Source organism: Doryrhamphus excisus, linkage group LG15 (genome assembly GCF_037039965.1).
Source record: "Doryrhamphus excisus strain RoL-2023G ecotype Guam linkage group LG15, RoL_Dexc_Guam_v1.1, whole genome shotgun sequence".
Taxonomy (NCBI): domain Eukaryota; kingdom Metazoa; phylum Chordata; class Actinopteri; order Syngnathiformes; family Syngnathidae; genus Doryrhamphus; species Doryrhamphus excisus.
In genome coordinates, this window is record NC_136371.1 from 17,941,356 (window position 1) to 17,968,013 (window position 26,658).

Below are 26,658 nucleotides of genomic sequence, written 5' to 3' on the forward strand. Positions count from 1 at the left end.
TAGACATGAAATAACAGCCCTATAGTCACCTTTACACTCCTATTATCCAACATGGTGGACAAAATAACAAGAAATAAGACATAAATAAGACATATTAGGCATAGAGAACCTGTTTACCACCTTTTAAGTACACTTGTTAATGTTACTAGAGCCCTCTAGATATGAACTAACACCCCTATAGTCACCTTTACACTCCCATTACCCAATATTGTAGATGTAATAAGAGAAAATAAGACATATTAGGTGTAGAGAACCGGTTTACCACCTTTTAAGTACACTTGCTAATGTTACTAGAGCCCTCTAGATATGAACTAACACCCCTATAGTCACCTTTACACTCCTATTACCCAATATTGTAGACATAATAAGACATATTAGACATAGAGAACCGGTTTACCACCTTTTAAGTACACTTGTTAATGTTACTAGAGCCCTCTAGATATGAACTAACACCCCTATAGTCACCTTTACACTCCTATTACCCAATATAGTAGACATAATAAGACAAAATAAGACATATTAGACATAGAGAACCTGTTTACCACCTTTTAAGTACACTTGTTAATGTTACTAGAGCCCTCTAGATATGAACTAACACCCCTATAGTCACCTTTACACTCCTATTACCCAATATAGTAGACATAATAAGACAAAATAAGACATATTAGACATAGAGAACCGGTTTACCACCTTTTAAGTACACTTGTTAATGTCACTAGAGCCCTCTAGATATGAACTAACACCCCTATAGTCACCTGTACACTCCTATTACCCAATATAGTAGACATAATAAGACAAAATAAGACATATTAGACATAGAGAACCTGTTTACCACCTTTTAAGTACACTTGTTAATGTCACTAGAGCCCTCTAGGTATGAACTAACACCCCTATAGTCACCTTTACACTCCCATTACCCAATATTGTAGATGTAATAAGAGAAAATAAGACATATTAGGCATAGAATAAATATGTTTTTAACATCTTGGACTCCTATGACTATAATATACTTGTCATAATAACAAGAAGATATAGTAGACAAACATAAGACACAACAGACACATGTTAGCATTGGGAGAGTCACATGATCAGGACTTCCTGTCATGGTATTGTTTCATCAATAACGTCTTCTCAATGCCTTATACTGTATTTTCATAATTTACAGCATAGCAAACCTGTTTGTGAGCTTCTAAATATGCTTTTTAACATTGTTAGAGCTCAACAGACATGAAATAACACCCCTATAGTCTCCTTTCTACTCCTATTACTCAATATAGTGGACATAATAGTAGGAAATAAGACATAGTAAACATAATTCCGACACAAAATATGCTTACTTAGTATTGTGAGAGTTTTGACATCATGATGATTTATGATTATAAAATTACTGCCACCTCGCCACCGGTGTCTTTGAATGCATCTTCTGAATGCCTTGTAACATATTTTTGTAATTTGAGCATGGAAAACTTCTATGATGTTGGAAATAGGGTTTTTATATATTATATTAGAGCCCTCCAGACATGAAATAACACCCCTATAGTCAACTGTACACTACTATTAACAGTAGGCAGTAGGTGTGATAAGAGAAAATAAGACATATAAGACATAAACAAGACGTTCAGGTCGGAGACTAGCCAGCCGAGTCCCAGCCTGATGGTTGCTGGTTCGATTCCGAATGCACGTCCACACTGAGATATTGAAACATGAGTCGTACATTTGAGCATTCAGAAGCCATCTTGACTGAATTGCTTCATGTTGTGAACGTGGATATCGGATCATAAGCCACCGCAGCATCTTGCTTCATCGCCACAGGCCACGAGGTTGTTTACGTGATCGCCGCAACGCCGAATCCGCCAATCCCGACTGTATCGACTACGCCCCCCCCCCCCCCGCCGCCCCCCTCGCTATCATAAATTAGACTCAGGAGACCTCCACAACTCCATGTTATGTTCTCTTTCCAATCTCATGCGGAGCAGCGGAGCAGCGGAGCAGGCATTTGGGATACTGGCTGTGGATTTGCATACCCCCCCCCACCCCCCCACCCCGCTTCTCCCCCAGCATCAAGCTAGGACGTTACATAAGCTTTGGCGAAAGGAGCCAACTAGAGGGCCCCCGTGGCAGATATGCAGCCCGGAGTATCGCCGCCCTGACTGGTGATTGGCTGTAATTGCACACAGGAGGAAAGTGTAGATTAGCAAGTGTAGCCCACGTATGGATCATTATTTACAACGCACCCCGAGGGGGGGCCGGGGGGGGGGTTGGGACTTTTGTCATTTGGAAAAGAAACGTCGACCCGAGCAGTGGCTTAATGAAAATATGGATGGGTGGGGTGGGTGCGTGGTAGGATGGATGGATGTAGGATGGATGGATGGATGTAGGATGGATAGATGGATTGATGGATGGATGGATGGATGGATGTAGGATGGATGGATGGATGTAGGATGGATAGATGGATTGATGGATGGATGGATGGATGGATGTAGGATGGATGGATGTAGGATGGATGGATGTAGGATGGATGGATGGATGTAGGATGGATGGATGGATGTAGGATGGATGGATGGATGGATGGATGGATGTAGGATGGATGGATGTAGGATGGATGGATGTAGGATGGATGGATGGATGTAGGATGGATGGATGGATGGATGTAGGATGGATGGATGGATGGATGGATGGATGGATGGATTGATGGATGGATGGATGGAGGATGGATGGATGTAGGATGGATGGATGAATGTAGGATGGATGGATGGATGGATTGATGGATGGATGGAGGATGGATGGATGTAGGATGATGGATGGATGGATGTAGGATGGATGGATGTAGGATGGATGGATGATGGATGAATGTAGGATGGATGGATGGATGGATGGATGGATGGATGGATGGATTGATGGATGGATGGATGGAGGATGGATGGATGTAGGATGGATGGATGAATGTAGGATGGATGGATGGATGGATGGATGGATGTAGGATGGATGGATGGATTGATGGATGGATGGAGGATGGATGGATGTAGGATGGATGGATGAATGTAGGATGGATGGATGGATTGATGGATGGATGTAGGATGATGGATGGATGGATGTAGGATGGATGGATGTAGGATGGATGGATGTAGGATGGATGGAGGATGGATGGATGTAGGATGATGGATGGATGGATGGATGTAGGATGGGTGGATGTAGGATAGATGTAGGATGGATGGATATAGGATGGATGTAGGATGGATGGATGGATGTAGGATGGATGTAGGATGGATGTAGGATGGATGTAGGATGGATGGATGGATGGATGTAGGATGGATGGATGTAGGATGGATGGATGGATGGATGTAGGATGGATGGATGTAGGATGGATGGAGGATGGATGGATGATGGATGGATGTAGGATGGATGGATGTAGGATGGATGGATGGATGGATGTAGGATGGATGGATGTAGGATGGATGGAGGATGGATGGATGATGGATGGATGTAGGATGGATGTAGGATGGATTGATGGATGGAGGCTGAATGGATGGATGGATGGATGTAGGATGGATGGATGGATGGATGGATGGAGGCTGGATGGATGGATGGATGGAGGATGGATGGATGGATGGAGGATGGATGGATGGATGGATGGATGGATGGATGGATGGAGGATGGATGGAACTATGTAAAATAAAATAAAATAAAATAAAATAAAATAAAATAAAATAAAATAAAATAAAATAAAATAAAATAAAATAAAATAAGATAAAATAAAATAAAATAAAATAAGATAAAATAAAATAAAATAAAATAAAATAAAATAAAATACAGTAGAGAGCAACAGCCTCCAATGAATGTCAATAAAGGAGAGATGCCTGCATGCAGAACATCAAAACACGGACAACAGGTGAAAAATCCCGGTGAGGAAGGCATGGGAAGTATTTCCAAGATGCGCTGTGGGATCTAGCCTTGATGGGGTCATGGACAGGAAGTGCTTCTAGTACGCCCTCCTGGGAACATGCGCTTTCGTGTGTGTGCTTATTAAAAGCCTTTTAATGGTGGGCATTTAAAGGGGGGTTGGCGGGGGGGGGGGGGTGACCTCGTCTAGCCAGGGACAGGTCAGAGGCCTTTTCCAAGGGATATGATAAGGATCGGATAAGATTTAATGCCAGGTTGGTGCTCCTAAACAGGCCCCAGGGAGACATCAATCATAAATGCTATTGATAGAGAGTACTTTAGTACGTCTGGCAAGCCTTGCGCAGCTTGGCGACGCCATCTTTTTTGCGCCCCGTCAGTGCTGGTGTGACTGCGGCGGTATAGTGCGAGATGTTGCAACTTTTTCCATCCGTCTGAGAGACAACAAAGCCTGCAGGATTCCTCCCAAGGTGGCCGTGATGTCATCACGTCATCGCCACGGTGCTGCCTCAAGTCATGCTTGGCAAGGCCGGGCTGAGGTTGCATGTCATTCCTTTCCAAGCCTCGCCCCCAGTGGGACTTCTCTGGCTGCTGATCGCACCAGGAGGGGGGGTTGGGGGGGGGGGGACTTTGATAAGATGTGTTAATTAGTGCACTTGGCAAGCTTTTAAAGTCTTGCACTTGCACTGCAGGGACACGGAGGCTCTACTACCACAGCTTTGGGAACTTTTACCAGACATTTTTTTTCCTCCATCCTATACTTCACTAAGAGGAATTCTCCATGGCAACGCTGAACTCCACTGCCGACCGCTCTAATCAATATTAATATATTATTATTATTATTACCTCTGTCACGCCTAAAGAGCTTTCATTGCTGTTGGCTGGATGCCTTACTTTTATTTTAGTCATTTTTATTGATAATTCTTTCATTCTTTTACACTTTTGATGAAGTCATTTTAATTTGTATTCATTTTTCATGACTTTGCACACTTTTATTGAAGTCGTTTTTATTTGTGTTTATTTTATTTTATTAAGTAATTTAGATTTTTTTTTATTCCTTTACACTATTTGTACACTTTTATTTGTTATTTTGGTTTTCATTTATTTGTCATTATTCTTTACACTTTTGTCATTTTGATTTTTATTTATTTTTTATGATATTTTACACTTTTATTTAAGTCATTTTTATTTGTATTTATTTTATTTTATTAAGTAATTTTTATTTTTTTTACTCCTTTTACACTATTTGTACACTTTTATTTTTGTTATTTTCCTTTTCATTTATTTGTCATTATTTTTTACACTTTTGTCATTTTGATTTTTATTTATTTTTCATGATATTTTACACTTTTATTTAAGTCATTTTGATTCGTATTTATTTAATTTTATTAAGTAATTTTGATTTTTTTTTTATTCCTTTTACATTATTTGTATACTTTTATTTTAGTTATTTTGATTTTCATTTGTTTGTCATTATTTTCTACACTTTGTCATTTTGATTTTTATTTATTTCTCATGACATTTTACACTTTTATTTAAATCATTTTTATTTGTATTTGTATTTATTTTATTAAGTAATTTTGATTTTTTTAACTCTTTTTACACTATTTGTACACTTTTATTTTTGTTATTTTCATTTTCAATTATTTGTCATTATTTTTTACACTTTTGTCATTTTGATTTTTATTTATTTTGAAATTGTTTTGAGAAAAAAGTCAGATGAAAAAATTTGTGAAGGGAAAAAAACACAAATGAGGGAGAAAGAAAGTTATAGAGAAACTTTTTATATTCCATAATGCTAAAAAACAGCCAGATCTATGACATCATCATTATTAATTAGTTCAACAAATGAAGACGTTGAGTGTATTTTCTAACCTGTAAATATACATTAGTAAGCCAGCCTGGACTCTCTGCAGTTGAGTCAATAAGCAGGGCTGCAGCAGGAGCAGGCAAAGGAGTTCATGGGTGGTTACACCTCATTAAAAAAGCATCCACGCGTGCCGTGGCACCACCGTGGGGGCGCATGGTGCTGCAAAACGGATCGCATTGCACGATGGAATCCGGACAAATTCGTATCCATGCGATCCGGGAAGCGTGAGGGGGGGGGGGGGGCAAAGGAGGGCACCTACCAGCTCCGTGGTCATGTTTTGTTGAGTTGTGGCAATCATGGTGTCGTCCTTCCTTCCGGAAGCTCTCAAAGGGCGCCGAGCGTCGATCAAGTTTGTGTCCTCCGGTCCTCCACTCGGAAGCTGATGAAGCTGATGATGCTGCTGGTGCTGGTGTGCGCACCCCCCACCCCCACCCCCCGTCCCCGCCCCCGATCCCCCTGAACGCGCCTCCTCGTCACCGCCCCTTCCTCTCCTGTTCGCCGCGGACTCCTCTTCAGTTCCCCCCCCACACACACAAAACACTCCATTTCATCCATTTCATTGAATGGACCATTTAGGGCACAAAATGACTGCAGGACACGGAGGGAGTGGGGGGGGGGGTCCCTGTGGTCATTCATCAGGATGAAACGCTTCCTATAGGATGCCCCCCCCTTCGTGGATTTGCATTCAATCCTCGCCTGCAGCAGGTCTTTGCTCATTGGCCAGCGGTGGAATTTGAAATGGACGTGCTCGATTTCCTTTCTACGAAACGGAGTACTTGTACGATTAGTCACTTCGAGTCAGAGTCGGAAATTCAGGACTTTTTCTCTCTTAAATTGTCCACTTTAATCTCCTAAATTGACCGTTTTTTCACTCTGAAATTTAACCTTTTTCGTACATTTACAAATTTATTCTTGTCCATTTGTCGCTGTTTTTTTTCTACTTTGTGTCCTTGTAAAACCTACCATTTTATTACAAATACGCAAATTTACCAATAACGAAAAAAGTCATAGATTTACAAGAATAAAATCGGAAATTCATGACTTTTTTTCTCTTAAATTTACCACTTTTTCGTAATTTTTTTTATTTTTTAAGGCAGAAAAAACATACATTTACAACTTTATTCTTGTCATTTTACAACTATTTTTTGTAAATAAACGTATGATTTTATTACAAATTTACCAATAACGTTGTACCGTTATGCGAAAAAAGTTGTAGATTTACAAGAATAAAATCGGAAATTCATGACTTTTTTTCTCTTAAATGTACCACTTTTTCGGAAATTTCTGATTTTTACGGCAGAAATTTACTTTTTTTCATACATTTACGACTTTATTCAATTTACGACTATTTTTTGTAAATAAACGTATGATTTTATTACGAATACACAAATTTACATTTACAAATTTAAATGAAAAAAACACTATGTTTATTAGAAAAAATTCATAGATTAACAAGAATTAAAAATTAAAAATTAAAAATTAAAAATTAAAAATTAAAAATTAAAAATTAAAAATTAAAAATTAAAAATTAAAAATTAAAAATTAAAAACACATGCATCAGCCCACAACGTTTGCATGTGTATGTTTTTTTTATCAAATGTTGAGAATCTCGAAGGTCCTTGAACACACCATATTCGCTGCCAAGACAAAGTTCCATTCCCATTCATACTCATTCATTCATTTTCTACTGCTTTTTCCTCATGAGGGTCGTGGGGGTGCTGGAGCCTATCCCAGCTGTCTTCGGGCGAGAGGCGGGGTACACCCTGGACTGGTGGCCAGCCAATCACAGGGCACATATAGACAAACAACCATTCACACTCACATTCATACCTATGGACAATTTGGAGTCGAATTGAACCCTGGTCTCCTAGCTGTGAGGTCTGCGCGCTAACCACTTGTCCGCCGTGCCGCCCACATTCATACTAAAAGTACCAAATGTTTGCCTCCGCTCCCACAGGTGGCGCCACACCTCCTTTTTCACCACACAGGCTAGTGGCAAACTGTTAGTATAACAAATATTACAATTGAAGTAATTTCTCCCACAAGTCGATATTGATTAATCTATATTTATATAGTATACCATGTGGATATTGATCTGATATGTACAGATTAATGAACCACAGAGGAATACTAAATATGTCGTGAAAGGGGGGTTCCATACCGCATGTCATAAATTAAGATGTTTGGCTTAAATGGGCTAAAGTGAGGTAATTTGTCTGTATGGATGATGTAGAGAAGAAAATGACACCTCGCCGCCATCACAGCACACAAGAGGGAGGCTGCAGTTCCCTGTGGTCATTAATCAAGTGAAATGCTTTCTATGCTTCGCCTTCATAGATTTGCATTCAATCGTCACGGCATCGTACATATATATATTTTTTTATTATTATTTTTTCTAAGAGCGTTTTTAGCACGTTTTGCTACACGTTTCTGACAATCCAATTGACACCCGTTGAGGCCGTTTTAATTTGACGGTGCAAACCGGAAGCGCCTTTTATATCTCTTCCGTTATGACGTATAAGCACGAGTCTGGAGCAGAGCTTCTCGCTGATTGGCCAGCGGCAGAATTTGAAATGAAGGCGCTCATTGTGGTCGGAACGTAGCAAGATCACTCCAAGGCGGTCCCGTTCCGGAAAAAAAGACACTCAAAGCAAGTGTGAGTAGGATTAAACTTAACTCGTCGTCAGAAAATTGTCTTTGTCACCCGGAAAAAGGGTAAGTAAACGCTGCTTTATAGCTTTTTAGCTAGCATTTGAAGGTACTATTAGCAACCACCACCTTCAGAATAGAACATAACCGTCACATTGTCATTATATCTCTTGAGATGTTCGCTCATATGTTCGTTGTGAAGTAATATAATGCCGGAGATTCGCTAACGTAACTGAAATACGAATTACGAGCTTTCAACGTTAGCTAGGCTACATAAAAGACATGTCTATGTTACGGCGTTATACCTGTCGGAGTCGCCGTCCCACCAATTTCAAACGTTTGCTGTTCATTACTTTAAAAAAAAAACAATTGTATAAAATTGTTAGCTTAACACAGCACCGTTGATTGATTGTTGCCTTTTTTTCCCCCCCCACGCGGGCACTTGTTGCTAGGTAGAAATATATGGTGCCAACGAATAAACGAGTCGCCACGCCCACTGAAGTAGTTCAAGGAACCGGAAGTGATAAACAACAAATAAATTGTTTAATTATTTAAAAGGAAAAAAATGATTTGCTGTGGCGCTAACGTCTTAAATGGCTTATTTATTCTTACTATGCCTACTTTATTGAGTAATATGAGTGAAAAGCCATTTAAATCCGCCATTGTAATACATTGAACCACCACAGGAAGTAGGCTGTTAAAAAAAAAAAAACAAGGAACTGCTAACGTGTGTGTTTAGATTGTTTAAAAAAAATACGATACTAAAATGATTCAATTTTTTTTAGAAAGCAATAATTTAAACACTTGGTTTAAATGGATAGATGTTCTGCGTAATATAACGTTTGGTAGCCAATCTTCCATCTCCATTGTAACTCCCCTTTCATTTATTTGTTCCGAAGGCATCATGGACAACGCCGTGCTGAGTCTCCAAGGTCTATACGAGAAGATGAGGGCTCAAGTGGAGGCTCTCAGCGAGGGCATTGAACCCAGTGAGTAGTAGTTTTGGTTCTTGGACTTGCAGACATAAAGTCCATGCTGTGGAAATCTGTCCAATTCCGGAATTCCTCCCATCCAGACTTCATTCGCATGGCCCAGAATTTTGACGACTGCCGCCGCAAGTGGCTCAACACGGAGCTGGAGCTGGGATCCTGCAAGGAGATCCTCACCAAAACCGAGACCGAGATGAGCGCACTGGAGGTCAAGCTGAAGCACGCTCGCAACCAAGTGGACGTGGAGATGCGGCGCCGGCAGAAAGCCGAGGCCGAATGCGAGAAGATGGTGTGTGTGATGCGTTTCTGTCCAATGTTTGGATGCCTTTTATTGAATTAATTTGACATGTCTCGGGTGCAGGATCGGCAGATTCAGTTGATAAAGGATCTCCTGACCAGCGAGGGCTCCTCCAACAGCATTCAGCTTAGCGCTGAGCAGCGCTCCGCTCTGGCCTTCCTCAACCCAAACTGCCAGGGAGTGTCCACGCTCAATACAAGCAAAAGGTCACAGTCGCGTACTTTGACGTTCCTTTGCAAGTGACATCTGATGCCTTAGATGCTCTCCACTTGGACAACCATTTCATGATTTGACATTCTCTAGAGTTTTGTCATTGCTTTTTTTTCCTGATAGAGTAGAATAGTTGACCCTTGGACCCACCTATGCCCCAGGAAATGCTATATAATTGACAAATTGTCCATCAATTTGTGTGTTTTTCTGTTTTCCAGACTGACCACCATAGACGAGTCGGGCTCCATCCTGTCCGATATCAGCTATGATGACTCTGTTGTAAGTACCGGTATCGCTCCTTCAGTGTTTCCGCTATCATCATCATCAACAATCTTGCTGTCCTGCAGGACTGGGATACCTCCAATGTGAAAATGCGCCTCAGGAGGCGCGAAAAGAGGGTACGTATACTGTAGTACTCGCGTGTGTTTTTTGTTTTTTTTTTTTTTTTGTTCCGCTTGTCTGAGGGAGTTGTACTTGTCGTGTGAATTTCAGCGCTCGTCTCGGCATCATGTGGACGGCCCGCCGGTGGCCTCGAAAAGGTCTCGGTCAACAGGCAAAACCACCAACAAGGTAGGCTCTGTTTAGTGACTTGACTTGTGAGACAGCGCCCTCTGCTGGGTTGGTACAATCAGCAACTGCCCCCCCCCATCCCCCATAGGGACACCTAACCACTTTCTACAAAAAAAAAATAAAAATAAAAAACAGAAAAGAAATGGGAATCGGAGGAGCAAATGCCCATAATGTTTGTTCCGCAGGAGAACGAGGCCCTCGTGACCACCACCACTGTGACCGTCCCCGCTGACGGCGGACCCGTCGAAGCGGTCTCTACCATTGAGACCATTCCATATTGGACTCGGAGCCGGAGACAGACCGGTAAGCTCTCTGGTACACATGAGCAATACCGCAACTCTTCTCATCATGGCTAATACTAATGTATTCAGTAAAACTAGATTAATGTGACAGTTAATTACTTAATTAGTTGGTTAATTAGTTCAATTAAAAAATATATACATATACAATATATTGTATTACTTTTAATCTCAGGAAAATAATAACAATAAATAGGGTTGCCAATTGATTAAAATATTTAATTGCAATAAATAATTTTTCCAAAGTTAACATGGGAATTAATCGCATTTAATTGCAGATAGGAATTGGGGTTTATCTATAATAAGGGGAATTTTTTTTTTTTTGGCAAACGATTTGATGCGCAACTATGTTATCCGCATAACTACATCAAATGTTATGTAAAGAGATAGTAATTATGTATTTCAAAAATATATATATATATATATATATATATACACAGTCAGAAAGCCCATTTTTCTTTATTATTAGCGTATTAGCTCTTAAAGTTCTCCACAAAGTTCAAGAAATACAAATTATGAGCAAGGAAGTCTCTTTTAAAAACACACATTCAATAATATTATAATATCCAAGATGACAAACAGTAATGACAAATAAATTATTCAGTAAAGCTATATTAAATAGAAAATATGGCATTATCAATAAAAAAAAATTGTAGTAATTGCGTATATTTTGCCAATTGAATATCATTACGTTGAGACATAAAAAAAATTATATCCAATAATTATAACTGTAAGACACAGAACATGACATGAATAATTAATAATATTTATATAATTAATAATTATATTCCTGAAAATGAGGTATTCGTCAGGAAGGGCATCCGGAATATGAAGATGGTATGCGGATCAAAAAGATCCGCTGTGGCGACTCCGCAATCAGGAAAAAGTTATTAAAGTTATGAAAAATCTCTTTTAGCAATCTTTTAATAAAGGCATACGTATCCCACTCAGCTGCCATGGAGTGGGACTCCACGTCCGTCACGTCGGAGGATGTCTTCAAGCCGCCCAGCAAGCCCGAGGTGGACAAACTAAGCGAGACTAGCACGCCGCAGAAAAACGCCGGCGTCCGTCAGCACGAGTTTGTCTCCAAAACGGTATTTATGCTCTGACGGATGTCCTCGTCGGTGACAGACTCAAAGGACGGTGCGTTCTTCCTGTCGTCCTCCTCAGGTCATCAAGCCGGAGTCCTGCGTGCCGTGCGGCAAGAGGATCAAATTTGGCAAGTTTGCCCTGAAGTGCCGCGACTGCCGCGTGGTTTCCCATCCGGAGTGTCGCGAGCGCTGCCCCCTGCCGTGCATCCCCAGCCTGGGGGCCACGCCCGTGAAAATCGGGGAGGTGAGATTTACCTTCCAAAGTGGACTGTAGGTGAAAACGTGGCTTTTACCATCACGACATTACATTTGTGTCCAGGGCGTGCTTGCGGACTACGTCCCCGAAGTTTCGCCCAAGATCCCCCCTCTGGTGGTTCACTGCATCGGCGAGATCGAGCAGCGTGGGATGCATGAGGTGTGGGCGCGTTTCTCGTACTGTCGTAGTCTTCCGTTGGCCTCCCTGGTCCGGGTTCTTTTAACCGGCGGGTCGAACTCTCCCAGGCCGGTCTCTACCGTCTGTCTGGTGCCGACCGCACAGTCAAGGAACTGAAGGAGAAGTTCCTGCGCAGCAAAACGGTTCCCGTGCTCAGCAAAGTGGAGGACATTCACGCCATCACCGGACTCCTCAAGGACTTCCTGCGCAACCTCAAGGAGCCTCTCCTCACCTTCCACCTCAACGCCCAGTTCATGGACGCAGCTGGTAATGTCGTGTTTCACTCTTTTTTTTTTTCCTCATAGAGAAATTGGGAAAAGACTCATCAAAAGAAACGAAATAGTTGTCCATAACACTGCAGCTCATGAACAGTTTCACCTGAGGCTCAGAGCTAAACATAAGTCGACTGATTCTTGTCCAAAAATATGTCAACTTTGTGAAAGTCGGTCCAGGAGATGAAAAAAGCTCCCGAAATACCAAAGTGATTCATGCGCTAATTTCACCGGCCTGGGGGAACCTCGCTCCATTCATTGCACACCAGCCACTTATTCATTGGGGGCAAGATTTACAAAGAACTTTGTAGTCCAGCACCGTGGCGCTTTACAAACCTTTTTACACAGGGGATGCATAAAAAAAAAGAAAGAAAACCTACTGAAAAATAGGCTGAAAATTCAAAGGTCTTGAGTGTGTTATTGTTATCTAAAACGGAGGAAAATATTCCATTCCTAACAATATGCACCTACCAAAGAATAGGGTGTATTTTATTCCAAGTGAAAGGTCTTCTGAATGTGTTACATCTTTATCTAAAACAGAGTGGAAAATATTCCATTCCTAAAAACTTTGCCTTACTTAGAAATAGGGTGCATTTTACTCCAAGTGAAAGGTCTTGTGAGTGTGTTATTATCTAAAACGGGAAAATATTCCATTCCTAACAATCTGCACCTACCAAAGAATAGGGTGCATTTTATTCCAAATGAAAGGTCTTGTGAGCATGTTACATCTTTTATCTAAAACAGAGTGGAAAATATTCCATTCCTAAAAATGTGCTCTTAACGAAAAATAGGGTGCATTTTACTCCAAATGAAAGATCTTGTGAACGTGTCACATCTTTATCTAAAACAGAGTGGAAAATATTCCATTCCTAAAAACGTTGCCTTACTAAGACATAGGGTGCATTTTACTCCAAGTGAAAGGTCTTGTGAGTGTGTTATCTAAAACAGGGGAAAATATTCCATTCCTAACAATCTGCACCTACCAAAGAATAGGGTGCATTTTATTCCAAATGAAAGGTCTTGTGAGCATGTTACATCTTTTATCTAAAACAGGGGAAAATATTCCATTCCTAACAATGGGCACCTATCAAAGAATAGGGTGCATTTTACTCCAAGTGAAGGGTCTTGTGAGGGTGTTACATCTTTATCTAAAACAGAGTGGAAAATATTCCATTCCTAAAAACTTGCACTTACCGAAAAATAGGGTGCATTTTATTCCAAGTGAAAGATCTTGTTATTGTGTCACATCTTTTATCTAAAACAGAGTGGAAAATATTCCATTCCCAAAAACGTTGCCTTACTAAGACATAGGGTGCATTTTATGCCAAGCGAAAGGTCTTGTGAGTGTGTTATTGTTATCTAAAACAGGGGAAAATATTCCATTTTTAACAATGGGCACCTATCAAAGAATAGGGGGCATTTTACTCCAAGTGAAGGGTCTTGTGAGGGTGTTACATCTTTATCTAAAACAGAGTGGAAAATATTCCATTCCTAAAAACTTGCACTTACCGAAAAATAGGGTGCATTTTATTCCAAGTGAAAGATCTTGTTATTGTGTCACATCTTTTATCTAAAACAGAGTGGAAAATATTCCATTCCCAAAAACGTTGCCTTACTAAGACATAGGGTGCATTTTATGCCAAGTGAAAGGTCTTGTGAGTGTGTTATTGTTATCTAAAACAGGGGAAAATATTCCATTTTTAACAATGGGCACCTATCAAAGAATAGGGGGCATTTTACTCCAAGTGAAGGGTCTTGTGAGGGTGTTACATCTTTATCTAAAACAGAGTGGAAAATATTCCATTCCTAAAAACTTGCACTTACCGAAAAATAGGGTGCATTTTATTCCAAGTGAAAGATCTTGTTATTGTGTCACATTTTTATCTAAAACAGAGTGGAAAATATTCCATTCCTAAAAACTTGCACTTGCCGAAAAATAGGGTGCATTTTATTCCAAGTGAAAGATCTTGTTATTGTGTCACATCTTTATCTAAAACAGAGCGGAAAATATTCCATTCCTATAAACGTTGCCTTACTAAGACATAGGGTGCATTTTACTCCAAGTGGAAGGTCTTGTGAGTGTTATACCAGCTAAAACGGTGGAAAATGTCCCATTACTAATAACGTGCACCGGCCAAAAAAATAGGCTGCATCCAAGTGAAAGTGAAACCAACAAGCTAAATTGCAGACGTCATGAAGCTAGAGCAATATGGTGTCTTTTGCTTGATCTCTCAGAGGTGTCCGATGACGACAACAGCACAGCCCTGATGTACCAAACCGTCGGCGTCCTGCCGCAGGCCAACCGAGACACCCTGGCCTTCCTGGTCCTTCACCTTCAGAGGTCAGCGCCCGGCCATCAATCATGTCCTCGTTTTCTTCCGCTTCTTTTCCCTCGCCTAACGGCAAGTGACGGCGTCTTTCAGAGTCGCCGAGAGTTTGGACACCAAGATGGACGTCACCAACCTGGCCCGGGTGTTCGGACCCACCATTGTGGGTCACGCCGTCGCCAACCCGGAGCCGATGACCATCCTGCAGGACACCAAGCGCCAACCGAAGGTACTGGAGCTGTTTGACCAGCACCTTCAACTAGAACTCAAAAGGAGAACCTTAAAGAATAAAGCAAAAATGGAAGTAATTTTACAAGAATAAGTGGAAATATTGAAAAAAGTGTTATGTTATGTAACCGTCAGCTAGCTAGAAGAGGTGTCTTTAGGAGCTCATAAACCGCTCTAGAACCGGGGGGGGGGGGGGGGGGGGGGGGGTACTGTGTTACTGTGTATACCCAACAATCCTTTGCAATGTGGTCCCAGGTGGTGGCGCGTCTGCTCAACCTGCCGGCAACTTACTGGGCCCAGTTTGTCAAGTCCGAGAACGAGCAGCAGCACTCTGATCCCCTCGTCATCCAGAACGCCAACTTCTACACGCCCGAGAGAGGTTGTCCAAACTGAGGGGTTGGGGGCGGACCCGTTCGGGTGCTAACGGTCTCCGCTGTTGTCTTCTGTCCCAGTGACCTTACTCGGGCCTCTGACCACGCCGGAGCACCAGCTCAACAAGACTCCGTCTTCCAGCTCGCTGTCGCAGCGCATGAAGTCCACGCTGACGCCCATGTAAGCGCGCCGCCCCGCTTGGGCCCTCCCACAACATGGAGTCCTACCACTGTGACAAATAATTCCTTTTGTGTTGCAGATTTGGGAGCAGGAGCAAGTCCTCGGCTGCGCTTCCTCACCAAGGAAAGTTCTTTCAATCTCCACACCTCAGATGAGTCCCTTTTTTTTGCTTTTTTTTTTTTCTCGGGAAGCCACCAAAACACACCAGCAGCTTCTTTTTCTTTAACTCCAACTTAGTCAGACTAACTCGATGAAGTCCATGTATGCGTACGACAACGGTGTGCGTTCCACCTAAGCATTTCCTTCCACGCCTTTTTTCAACTCATGTGTCACTCAGCGGTTGAAAAGCGGCTTTTTTTTTTTTAGACATTTCAACGCTTGCTTGTTTTACCGTGACTTAGCCGTTAGCTTCCTTTAGCTCGTTGCCCGTCCTGCTCGGTTTTATACTCGTTTGTACATTTGGGAGCTGTGAAAAGCTCAGGTAGCACGGCATCACACCGCCGTGAGCGTGCACGTTTCCTAATCAGATGCACGTTTGTCGCAGTTGTCACGTAAAATATATTTCCAACATTTACATCATCAGCGTCTGGTGTCGTTTTTGCCTCCTGGGTGGGTGGGTGGGGCGCTCGGGGCAGGGGTCAGCAACCCGCGGCTCTCCGGCCTCTTTGTTGTGGCTTCCTTTGCTATGCTTGAATATTTTTTACCACCCAAGTGGGGAGAATGCACGTTTTTCTAATGATGTTAAAAAGTCCAACTTTGTGTGAGACCATGAATGCATCCTGGCTGAGTTCTGACAGTGATTGGATGAGCTGGAGGAAGGCGGGGGGCGGGGGCCAGTGTTTGGCTTCCTGGTTGGTGACGGGATCAATCTTCTGGACTACTTTGATACCCCAAAATTCCCCCCAAATTTACCAGCCAAAACGGTGGGACTACTCCTAATTGGCTCAGCATGTGATGAAATATTGAATATGTATTCATGAATGCATGTCATATTACTATTTGAAAAGCTTTTAGAGGCTTTTCAAATAGTAATAAAATAGTATAAAAAACCAGAAAGAACATTTAGCCAAAGATGATATTTTAATATTCCAAATATTGTGGTCAAAGGTCCTGTACTAAATGTCTTCACGCTGATAAGGGCCAAGGCCACAGCATAGGCGTGTTTCTGAGGTAGTCCTGGAAGACCGGGTCGGACCCCCACCTCTTCATGGCCTGCTTTTCCAGGATGGGAATGCCGCTGACGTGGCGCAGCAGGAACCAGACGAACACCGGCGAGGCCGCGCTCAGGTACTGCGGACCCCGCATGACCGACGAGGCCGACAGCCACAAACCGCACCACTGCAGGATCTCCCCAAAGTAGTTGGGGTGTCTGCTGTACGCCCACAGTCCGCTCCGGATGAACTTCCCCTGGAGGGTGAGGACGCCGCCGGTCATGTGACGTGGTTTATACCGAGATGCTGCGCGTATTTACCACGTTATCCGGGTCCTGCTTGAAGAGCCATTTCTGCTGGTCGGCGACGGCCTCGGTGGCAAAGCCCAGAACCCACAGGGTCCAGCCTATGTAGTCCTTCGGTCCCAGCGGGGCGTCTCGCTTCTCGCCGTTGAGTATGAGGGTGGGCAGCAGCGTCATGAACACCCACAGGGCTGAGGAGATGAAAGATGAACATGAACTGTCCCGTTTGTTTGCATTCAACGCAGAGCAACAAGATGGCGGCCCCCGGCAGGAAGTACCTTGGATAGTCCAGTACACAAAGAAGACCCCCGGGCTGTCTCTGACATTGTTAAACCTTCGATCGTGGCCGTCCTTCAAGACGCGCAGGAAGAGGAACGTTCCCAGCCTGCGGGGGGGGGGAAAAAGGCTTAACCGGCCGTCTCATTAACCCGCGACATTACTCATTAACTTCGCACATTCCGCACAACCGCCGTTGACCTCCTTTCCCGTAGTCATGAATGTCAAAATTCCCAAATCTTTTCCATCGCTAAATCGTGCACCATTTCATCCCTAAAGAACGGTAAATACAATTACAACCATTGCATTTTCGTACGTAAATATGATAAGTAAATGTTCAAAAATGGACGATACCTGCCTGAAATTGTGTGCACCATTTTATCCCGCGCTACCAACTTGTGGTCCTGCACCAGACTATTGGACGCAGTATGGCGGTCACTACGATAATAACATTTGGAATCACGGCTAACTGATAAGACAGTTTGTTCGCTAGCTAACAACCGGCCGTACTCCGCACTCTTTGACCGTAAACACTACAGAACGAAACTTGAAATGAAATTGGGCCATATAACGGTAACTACGATAATAACATTTCCAAACAGCATAACCACCGTAGAAAACTTCATCACTTTATAGAATCGATAAACTGTACCACTTTTGGTCTCTCGGATGCTAAAAAAGCAGGCTAACAGTACGATAACCATTTGAACTTTTCATCGGCTTATCAATAAATCGTACCGTTTCTTCGCTAGCTAACGTTTGGTCACGCACTAAACCGTTACTGATTATGATTACTAATCATGTGGAATTTTATTGCGGCTAATTTATGAACGGTGTACCGTTTCATCGCTAGCTAACAACTTTTGGTCGTACGCCTGACTCGCATGGGAAAAAGCAGGATAACGATACATAAGATGATTTTTATAATTAAATAAGCAATGACTTATGGTTGCGCACCATTACGCTAAATATGGGGTCTGGGGGGGGGGTCCAGAAGGTACCTGAGTCCCCACGCCGTCACCAGCCCCGTCTGAACATTCTGACGAAGGTGACCGCCTCCTCCCCAGGTACGACTCAAATGGGCGAGCAGGATGAAAGTGGCAGATCCTGGACAAGACCAAAAAAACAAAAAGAAGCATGACCGTAAGGCGTGTTCAATAAATCTTTTACCCAGGAAACGACAGGTAATTAGTTCCAAGGTTCAAGGGTGAAACGCCAGTGGAGCACCGACGAGGGAAGGAAAGGGACAGGTGACACAAAAAGTGTCAAAGTGATTGAGTCACCATCGAACGGTAAGCTAATCTTCCTACTTGAACATTTTCATTTGTTTGTTAGTATGTTTTGTTGAACTGTAGCTAGCTTGAGCTAAAGTTGCATTCACAAAACAAGGACAGAATGTTTTATTTTATTTACTACAATGTGTCCATATATAGTACACAATCGAATTTAAAAAAAAATTGTAATTTTAATTAGTTATAATTAAGGTGGGGCATACTGCAGCGGCCCCCCCACCACATTTATTTTTTTCTACGCCCCTGCCCAAGCAGGACAAATCCCATTAGGCTGACGGGAATCAATGCATGCCATTCAAAGCAGGTTTTGTAACCATTAAGTCACACGCCAGTTGAATTTGATGGAATCCATAACTAACTTAGTAAGAATTTGTAACGTTCAACCGTCTATTTAGTTTTATTTACCTGCCAAGTCGTAGAACTTCTCGGTTTTGAGCGCAGCCGCTATAGCCCAGCCGCCCCACTGGATGGCGAGGTCGGCGGCGGCACATTTGGCCAGCGGGCTCCCCATGATCAATTCCCGCAAGTCGGCGAGCAGCTCCGGAGAAGGAGACGCCAGCATGGAGCCACTCCTCCTCTTCCGAAGTTTACAAAAAATACCGGTCAAAGTTCATTCGACTTCCGGATGTGGCTCGAAGGGAATACATGGCACTCTGGGTAATGTAGTCATAGCATTGTGTTATTACCCTGACTCATTAAAAACGCTCTTTTGGGTGACACGGTAATTATAATGTCGTCCGACAACCGCGAAGCGAAATACTTTGATGTAACTATTTCTCTGAAGTAAAAAAAACAAAACAAAAAGGTTATTCGTCAAAGTTCAGCACCGCCATGTTTCCGAATGTGGCTTTGTTGGCGGGAATACAAGGCACTATGGGTACTGTAGTCATACATTGCGTTATTATCCCGGTAATTACCATTAAACAAGCTCTTTTGGGTAACTCGGCGATTATATATTAATGAGCACGTCGACGGACAGCTTCGAAGCAGGATACACTTACATGTAGCTCTTTCTCCGAAGGTAGTTTCTCCGAAAGGTTTCTTGTCAAAGTTCAGCGGCGCCATGTTGCTTTCGGGGGCGGCTGGAGGACAACGTCACACTGGCTATTGTAGACGTCATCAAACTAGCGTCCTTGGTCGTCATAGCTTTTCATATTTACCACCATATCTTCTCGAAGGAGACCAACAGCTCCGAGGCTCGACGGCCTCTCCGAGGTTAAAGGAAAAAATATCGAAAGTTACTTGTCAAAAGATTAGCTTCGTCTTCCGGGGGTGGCTAACCTGAACTGAACGCACGGGATTGTGGGTACTGTAGTCATAAGCGCTAATAAGCAGTTGCATAACATTGTTCATTTTGATTGGTCATATATCTTGACAATAGTAGGTTTTATTATGATGAGTCGAATCATAAGATAGTTTTGTTTATTTTTTATGACACTGTGTTAGTATGTACTGTATTATTTTTTACTGCGATATTAGCGATTATTGTTCTGATTAGACAAGGTGAACAATGGCGGATCACACAAGTTCAAAAGGCGGCAGTGGAGACTTTGCCAAAAAAGTTCAAAGACAGCTAAGCAGAGGCAAAGAAAAGGTAATAATATCTCAACAACAATCACTCATCATTTCCTGTCATTTCATTGGTTGGGGTTTCCTTTTTCTTCTCGCAGGTCCTGCAGAAACTCGGGAAGTCTGCAGAGACGAGAGACGACCACTTTGAACATTATCTCCAGCAGTTTTATGACCAACAGGTACGATGTGGTCTTCAATGGAAAATAGGTGCTCGAGACATGGAGATCTTTGCATGTCGTTTGTTGCCAGGCGGACGGGAACAGAATTTTCAAGAACCTGAGGAACTACCTGGAAGCGGTCCGAGGTCACAAACGTCCCATCTTTCTCTCATGAAAGACAGATTGCCTTCTGGTGGGGGTCTCATGTTGCTTGTGGGGGTCCTTTGCAGACATGAGAGAAGCCTCCAGACGCCTTTCGCAGTCGTTCTTCGATGTTTACGAAAGCAACTGGGTGGGAGAAGAAGACATCGGGGCCATAGTGGAGGTCAGCACTACTAGTACTACTATACTGATACTACTATGGTGCAGTATTTCCTCATATTGGGCCTCTTTAGCAGACGCGTGTCTGCAATTAAATTCCAAGACTGATTTAGTTCCGAATCTATTTCACCATAATCCTCCTAAAATTGGGACTTATTAACAATAATTCCAACAAAATTATTTATTTGAAATATTTTTATCTTTTTCTAATACTCTATTTTGTCTATATTTATCAAAAAATCACAGCCTTCTCAGCCGTTTCTCATCCACTTTATTCCTAAAATTAAGACTTTTCATGTCAAATTCTCGTTTTTCTTTTCAAAATGCCTTTTTTTTTACTTCATGTTGCGTCTCTATTGCCGTAAAAAAAAGTGACTATTTTTTTGTTGTGAAATTCTGTAAAATTCATACTTTTTCTTAAAATTCTTTCATGAAATTTTGACTTTTTTTTGCACATATTCTTCTAAAATGTATGAAAATGCATTTCCAAAATGTATATTGGAAAATAAAAAAAAAATGAAAAATTGAAAAATCAGCAGTCATTTTCCAAGAATAAAATCCAAATATGTTATATCCAAAATAGTTGTATTTAAGACAATAACGTTGTTTTCAGTAGAAAAGAACAGCTGCAATTTTATGAGAATAAAGTCAAAACATTAAGAGGAAAAAAATGTTACAATTTTACAAGAATAATAACACTTAGGAACATTAGGAAATAGGAAAAAAATACAATTTAACAACAAGAAAAACATTTCCAAAATTTATATTGGAAAATTTAAAAAAAAAAGGAAAAAATTAAAAATCAGCAGTCATTTTACAAGAATAAAATCCAAATATGATATATACAAAATAGTCATATGTAAGACAACAAAAAGAACAGCTGCAATTTTATGAGAATAAAGTCAAAACATTAAGAGAAAAAATGTTGCAATTTTATAAGAATAATAACTAATAAAATATTAAAATAATCATTTTAGTAACAGAGTTGAAATATTCCAGATTTTTTTTTTTTCAATTGGAATGTTATGAGAAACGAGACAAAATATTATTGGGGAAAAGTAGTAAAAGAAGAAAATTTACAAAAATAAATAACAAATATGACAGCAGAAATGGCAAAAAAAAACATCTGTAATCTTATGGAATATAACTCCAAAAGTCATCTTCTAATGGGCAAAAAAAGTGGAAATATTTGGTAATTTCTTGTCATTTTTACGAGAATAATGTCGTTTTAGTAGCATAACCCCGATATGAAAGCATAAAAAAAAAGTCAAAATATTTGACGAGAATTTTTTTTTATTATTATGAAGAAATATTTGAGAAAACATTAGCAAAACTAAAATTGAAAAATGTAAAAAAAAATAATAAAGTCGTAATATGACAAGAAAAAATCACATCATTTTAAAAAAAAGTGTTTTAAGAGTTTTAATGGCGTCTTGGAACCAAAAAGACTTGGACGGATGCCGAGGGGATCGGGGCGGGAAGTTTGATCACGTGCACAAACTCTTCATTCTTCTAAAATGTCTGACTTTTTTTGTTGTGAAATTTTGACTTTTTTTGGAATTTTCTGACAATTTGACCTTCTGAAAGTAAGACATAAAGCGGGCGCGGCATCTGTAAAGCTGAAACGTTGCCCTTTTGGGAAGCCAACGTAGTTTATGTCATGCTCGAAGGCCGAGGACCTCCTGTGGAACGACTACGAGGCGAAGCTGCTGGACCAAGCCGTACGGACCATGGAGATCTACGTGGGCCAGTTCCCTGACGTCAAGGTGGATTCCCACGTTCTCTGGGATGGAGTCCATGCGTACCTAATGATGCGTCTTGTAGGAGAAGGTGGCCAAGAGGGGGAGGAAACTAGTGGACTACGACTCGTCCCTCCACCACCTGAAGGACCTGCAGGCGGCCAAGAAGAGAGACGACGTGAAGATCAACAAGGTGGGTGTTCACCATGCAGCACCTTGACAGATGTGTCGCTACGCGTGTTTGCGTCAGTCGCTGCTTTGCTACGCTTGCAGGCGGAAGACGAGATGCACGGCGCCAAGCACGTCTACGAAAGAATCAACAGCGAGCTGAAGAACGAGCTGCCGGCGCTGCACGAAAGGTCCGCAGACGTTTCCTCTCCGTTTCTTTGTTTCTCGTCACGTGCTTTGCTTTCTTAGCCGCATCGGATGCTACGTGGCGGTCTTCTCGGCCGTAGCCAACCTCCGAGACATCCTCTATAAAGAAATGAGAACGGTAAGGCTGCGTCGGGAAAAGGACGTTTCCTTTTCACTCCAAACTTTGTCTCCTGCAGCTCAACCTGGATCTCAGCAACGTGGTGACGGAACTTCAGGCCCAGCATCCCGACAAGGTCTTTGCTGTCAAGGGCTTGCAAAGGTTAGTCCGCCTCCGGGAAGGACAATCCATTAGGTCAACCGCCAAAGAACCAGAAAAGAATACCTACGGAATATCTACATGATATCATAATTACATAACCAGAACATTAACACCAAGTCACATGGAAAATAATAACCACATACAGGAAATAATAGAATAACATTACAGCTAAATCATACTCAAATAAGATGAAAATAGAATTCAAATAAAATGACAATATTGCATTAAATAATAGAAAAAAAATTAAAAGCTGAGAGAGTAATTTGTAATTAACAAATAAATAAAATACTGATTAAATATTACGTCAAATAATTGAATACAATTCCAAGAATAAAACAACAAAATTATAGTCAAATAACATACAAATATTGACATAAAATAGCATAGAATAGCATTTAAATAAATTAAATAAAATCAAAATATTAAAATAAAAATAATTCATAATAATATAAATAAATATATAAAAACACAAATAATATAAAAAATAATTAATAATAATTAAATAATTTTAATATAAATATTAAAATTAGTAAAAGTAAAATACAACTCAAATAAAATTTAGTAAAATAAAGTTTAAAAAAACAAAAAATATGAAAATAAAATAGAAAAACAAAGAAATAACATGAAAACAACTATGTTAAAAAAAACAAAAATATAATTCAAATTAAATGAAATATTACATTAAATAAGAGAATAATATTTAATTATGTAAATGTACATTAAAACAATAATATTAAGACAACAAAATTAAATAAGAAAAATATAACTCATAAAATACAAATGAAATAGTACATTAAATAAAATATTAAAACATAATAACATTAAAAATAAAATACAATAAAATAAAAAATAAAAAGATTAAAAAGAAAAAGATTAGAAAAGAACATAAAAAATAATAGGACGATAACAAAAATATCATTAAAATAACTAGGAAAATAAAAAGGAAGGTGTTGGTTTCATCCACGTGGCCTCTAATCATTGGCATCAACAGCCGTGGCTGTAGGCAGCCTCCTGATGTTGTTGTGTGAAAGGGTCTCCTGCCTTCTCATTGTCGCCGTGTTTCAGGTATGGATCCTTGAGGAGACGCACCCTGTTGTCCCCCAAGGCTTGGAAGACCAGCTTCTCCGACTTCCACAGGAGCTACAGTCCGAAAAGCGGCCAGAGGTTTAGCTTCCGTTCCCCGGAAAAACCTCGCCACAGCTCCTTGCCCCGGGAGAGCGGCGCCATCGCCGTCTCGCCCCTGACCCCTCCTCTGGAGAGCCCCACCTTTGAGTCCAGGGGGTCCAGCCGCAACGAGACGTACGTTTCTGACCTCCAAGAGGAGGCCCCGGCAGAAGCTGCTTTGCAAGAAGAAGCCGAGGAGGAGGAGAAGGAGGAGAAGAAGGTAGAAGAAGAAGAGGAGGAGGAAGGCGAGGCCCCCAAGGTGGAAGAGGAAGCAGAGAAGAAGTCCGAAGACGCGGCGGAGACGGAGAGCAGCTGCGAACTCAACAGCTCCTGCGACTCGGAGAGTTTGGAGCAGCAGCTGACGGGGGGGGGCGACACCCCGCCGCCACGCCTCCACGAGTCCGACCTCAGCCAGGAGTCCCTCAAGGTCAACGGACTGGAGAACGGGGACGTCTCTGCCGGGTTCCATGCCGACTCTTGCAAGGTTGGACTCTTACGCTTCCATCAAGTCATGATCGCATCCGGGCCAAAAATTACTCCAAAAATACAATTTAACAACAAGAAAAATATTTCCAAAATTTAAAAAAAAATGGAAAAATCAGCAGTCATTTTACAAGAATAAAATCCAAATATGATATATATAAAATATTCATATGTAAGACAATAATGTTGTTTTCAGTAGAAAAAACAGCTGCAATTTTATGAGAATAAAGTCAAAATATTAAGAGAAAAAAAAATAAAAAAAAATAATTAAAAAAAATAATAATTAAAATAATCATTTTAGTAACAGAGTTGAAATATTCCAGAATTTTTTTTATCGTAATGTTATGAGAAAAGAGACAAAATATTATGGGGGAAAAAGTAGTAAAAGAAGAAAATGGACAAGAATAAATTAAAAATATGACAGCAGAAATGGCAAAAAAACCCAACTGTAATCTTATGGAATATAATTCCAAAAGTAGTCTTCTAATGGGCAAAAAAAGTGGAAATATTTGGTAATTTCTTGTAATTTTTTATGTCATTTTAGTAGCATAAAGTCAATATGAAACCATAAAAAAAAGAATTTAGAAAGTTAAAATAGCTCTAATTTCACAAGCATAAAGTCAAAATATTTGACGAGAGTAAATTTGTACTATTGTGAGGAAATATTCGTGAAAACATTTGCAAAACTAAAATTGGAAAATGTAAAAAAAATAATAAAGTTGTAAGAAGAAAATGGACGAGTATTCAGTAGAAAAGAACAGCTGCAATTTTATGAGAATAAAGTCAAAATATTAAGAGAAAAATGTAGCAATTTTACAAGAATAATAACACTAATAAAAATTTAAAATAATTATTTTAGTAACAGAGTTGAAATATTCCAGATTTTTTTTTTTTTTTTTGTGGGGGAAAAGTAGTAAAAGAAGAAAATGGACAAGAATAAATTACAAATATGACAGCAGAAATGGCAAAAAAACCTAACTGTAATCTTATGGAATATAACACCAAAAGTAGTCTTCTAATGGGCAAAAAAAGTGGAAATATTTGGTAATTTCTTGTAATTTTTTATGTCATTTTAGTAGCATAAAGCCAATATGAAACCATAAAAAAAAGAATTTAGAAAGTTAAAATAGCTCTAATTTCACAAGCATAAAGTCAAAATATTTGACGAGAGTAAATTTGTACTATTGTGAGGAAATATTTGAGAAAACATTTGCAAAACTAAAATTGGAAAATGTAAAAACAAACAAAAAAAATCAGATCATTATATTAGCATGGAGTTAAAAAAGTGTTTTAAGTCGCCATTTTCAATGTTTTGAGAGTTTTAATGGAGTCTTGGAACCAAAAAGCACAGACGGAAGCCGAGGGAATTGGGGCGGGAACGGGAACGGGAAAGCGCTAACTCATGCTAACATGCTAGCATACACGCCGCCACCTCTTTGTTTCTCTTCATGCTTTTTTTTTTTGCTTTTTTGTCCCGCCAGGAAGTCCCCGGAGACGCCAAAAGCACGGAGGTCTGACGCCCCAAAGGTTTGGCTCCTCGTCGCAGGAAACGCCCCCCTCCCCCCCTGTGACTTTCTTTCCTGTCCCGTGGCCATCTTGTCAGCAGCTGAGCCAAATATGGCGTTTGGCTCCACGATGACACTCGCTAATTAGCATATATGGATTATATGGATTATATGGATTATATGGATTATATGGATTATATGGATTATATGGATTATATGGATTATATGGTAATCTAACTCCGTAATGGACCCCCACGTAGTACAAGGTGTATTCATTCATGATACACTTGCTACAGTACAGTACGGGCTTGTACTACTGTAATATTACTGCCATTCAAAATCAGCATTAAAATATCCTCCATCTTTATTTGTCTTT

At 40.7% G+C, this 26,658-nt stretch overlaps 4 protein-coding genes across 5 annotated transcripts in view; 2 read left to right on the forward strand and 2 right to left on the reverse strand.

Annotated features, from left to right (window-relative positions):
* The window catches only part of LOC131104041 (inactive dipeptidyl peptidase 10), a 41,222-nt gene extending 35,033 nt beyond the window's left edge, over nt 1-6,189 (reverse strand). The window contains exon 1 of the mRNA XM_058050750.2: nt 6,027-6,189. Coding sequence (XP_057906733.2) covers nt 6,027-6,065 — 39 coding nt within the window. The 5' untranslated portion in view covers nt 6,066-6,189. The remainder of the gene's footprint in view (nt 1-6,026) is intronic.
* A 2,277-nt stretch (nt 6,190-8,466) lies between these two features.
* On the forward strand, nt 8,467-16,248 carry racgap1 (Rac GTPase activating protein 1). Its single transcript, XM_078796735.1, has 17 exons — nt 8,467-8,478; nt 9,313-9,405; nt 9,492-9,694; nt 9,767-9,909; nt 10,132-10,192; nt 10,261-10,311; nt 10,406-10,483; nt 10,669-10,786; nt 11,734-11,876; nt 11,953-12,117; nt 12,193-12,288; nt 12,375-12,573; nt 14,814-14,919; nt 15,002-15,134; nt 15,389-15,512; nt 15,586-15,685; nt 15,765-16,248. The coding sequence occupies exons 2-17, from the start codon at nt 9,321-9,323 to the stop codon at nt 15,838-15,840; spliced, it is 1,881 nt and encodes a 626-aa protein (XP_078652861.1). The 5' UTR covers nt 8,467-8,478; nt 9,313-9,320; the 3' UTR covers nt 15,841-16,248.
* Nucleotides 16,249-16,756: 508 nt separating this feature from the next.
* On the reverse strand, nt 16,757-19,723 carry LOC131104845 (uncharacterized). The gene is made up of 6 exons (XM_078796750.1): nt 19,708-19,723; nt 19,112-19,280; nt 18,416-18,521; nt 17,417-17,523; nt 17,157-17,329; nt 16,757-17,092 (listed from the first exon to the last, which is right to left on the reverse strand). Exons 2-6 carry the CDS (start codon nt 19,266-19,268, stop codon nt 16,811-16,813), a joined length of 825 nt encoding a protein of 274 aa, XP_078652876.1. The 5' UTR covers nt 19,269-19,280; nt 19,708-19,723; the 3' UTR covers nt 16,757-16,810.
* Nucleotides 18,474-26,636, forward strand: bin2a (bridging integrator 2a). Of its 2 annotated transcripts, none has more exons than XM_078796748.1 (12): nt 18,474-18,706; nt 20,205-20,300; nt 20,377-20,457; nt 20,528-20,582; nt 20,667-20,761; nt 22,428-22,523; nt 22,582-22,689; nt 22,770-22,855; nt 22,914-22,989; nt 23,048-23,130; nt 24,196-24,778; nt 26,259-26,636. In XM_078796748.1, exons 2-12 carry the CDS (start codon nt 20,217-20,219, stop codon nt 26,292-26,294), a joined length of 1,383 nt encoding a protein of 460 aa, XP_078652874.1. In that variant the 5' UTR covers nt 18,474-18,706; nt 20,205-20,216; the 3' UTR covers nt 26,295-26,636. The 2 variants fall into 2 exon arrangements, with proteins under 2 accessions (XP_078652874.1, XP_078652875.1); XM_078796749.1 differs by lacking the exon at nt 18,474-18,706 and adding an exon at nt 19,563-19,583.
* Nucleotides 26,637-26,658: the final 22 nt, after the last annotated feature.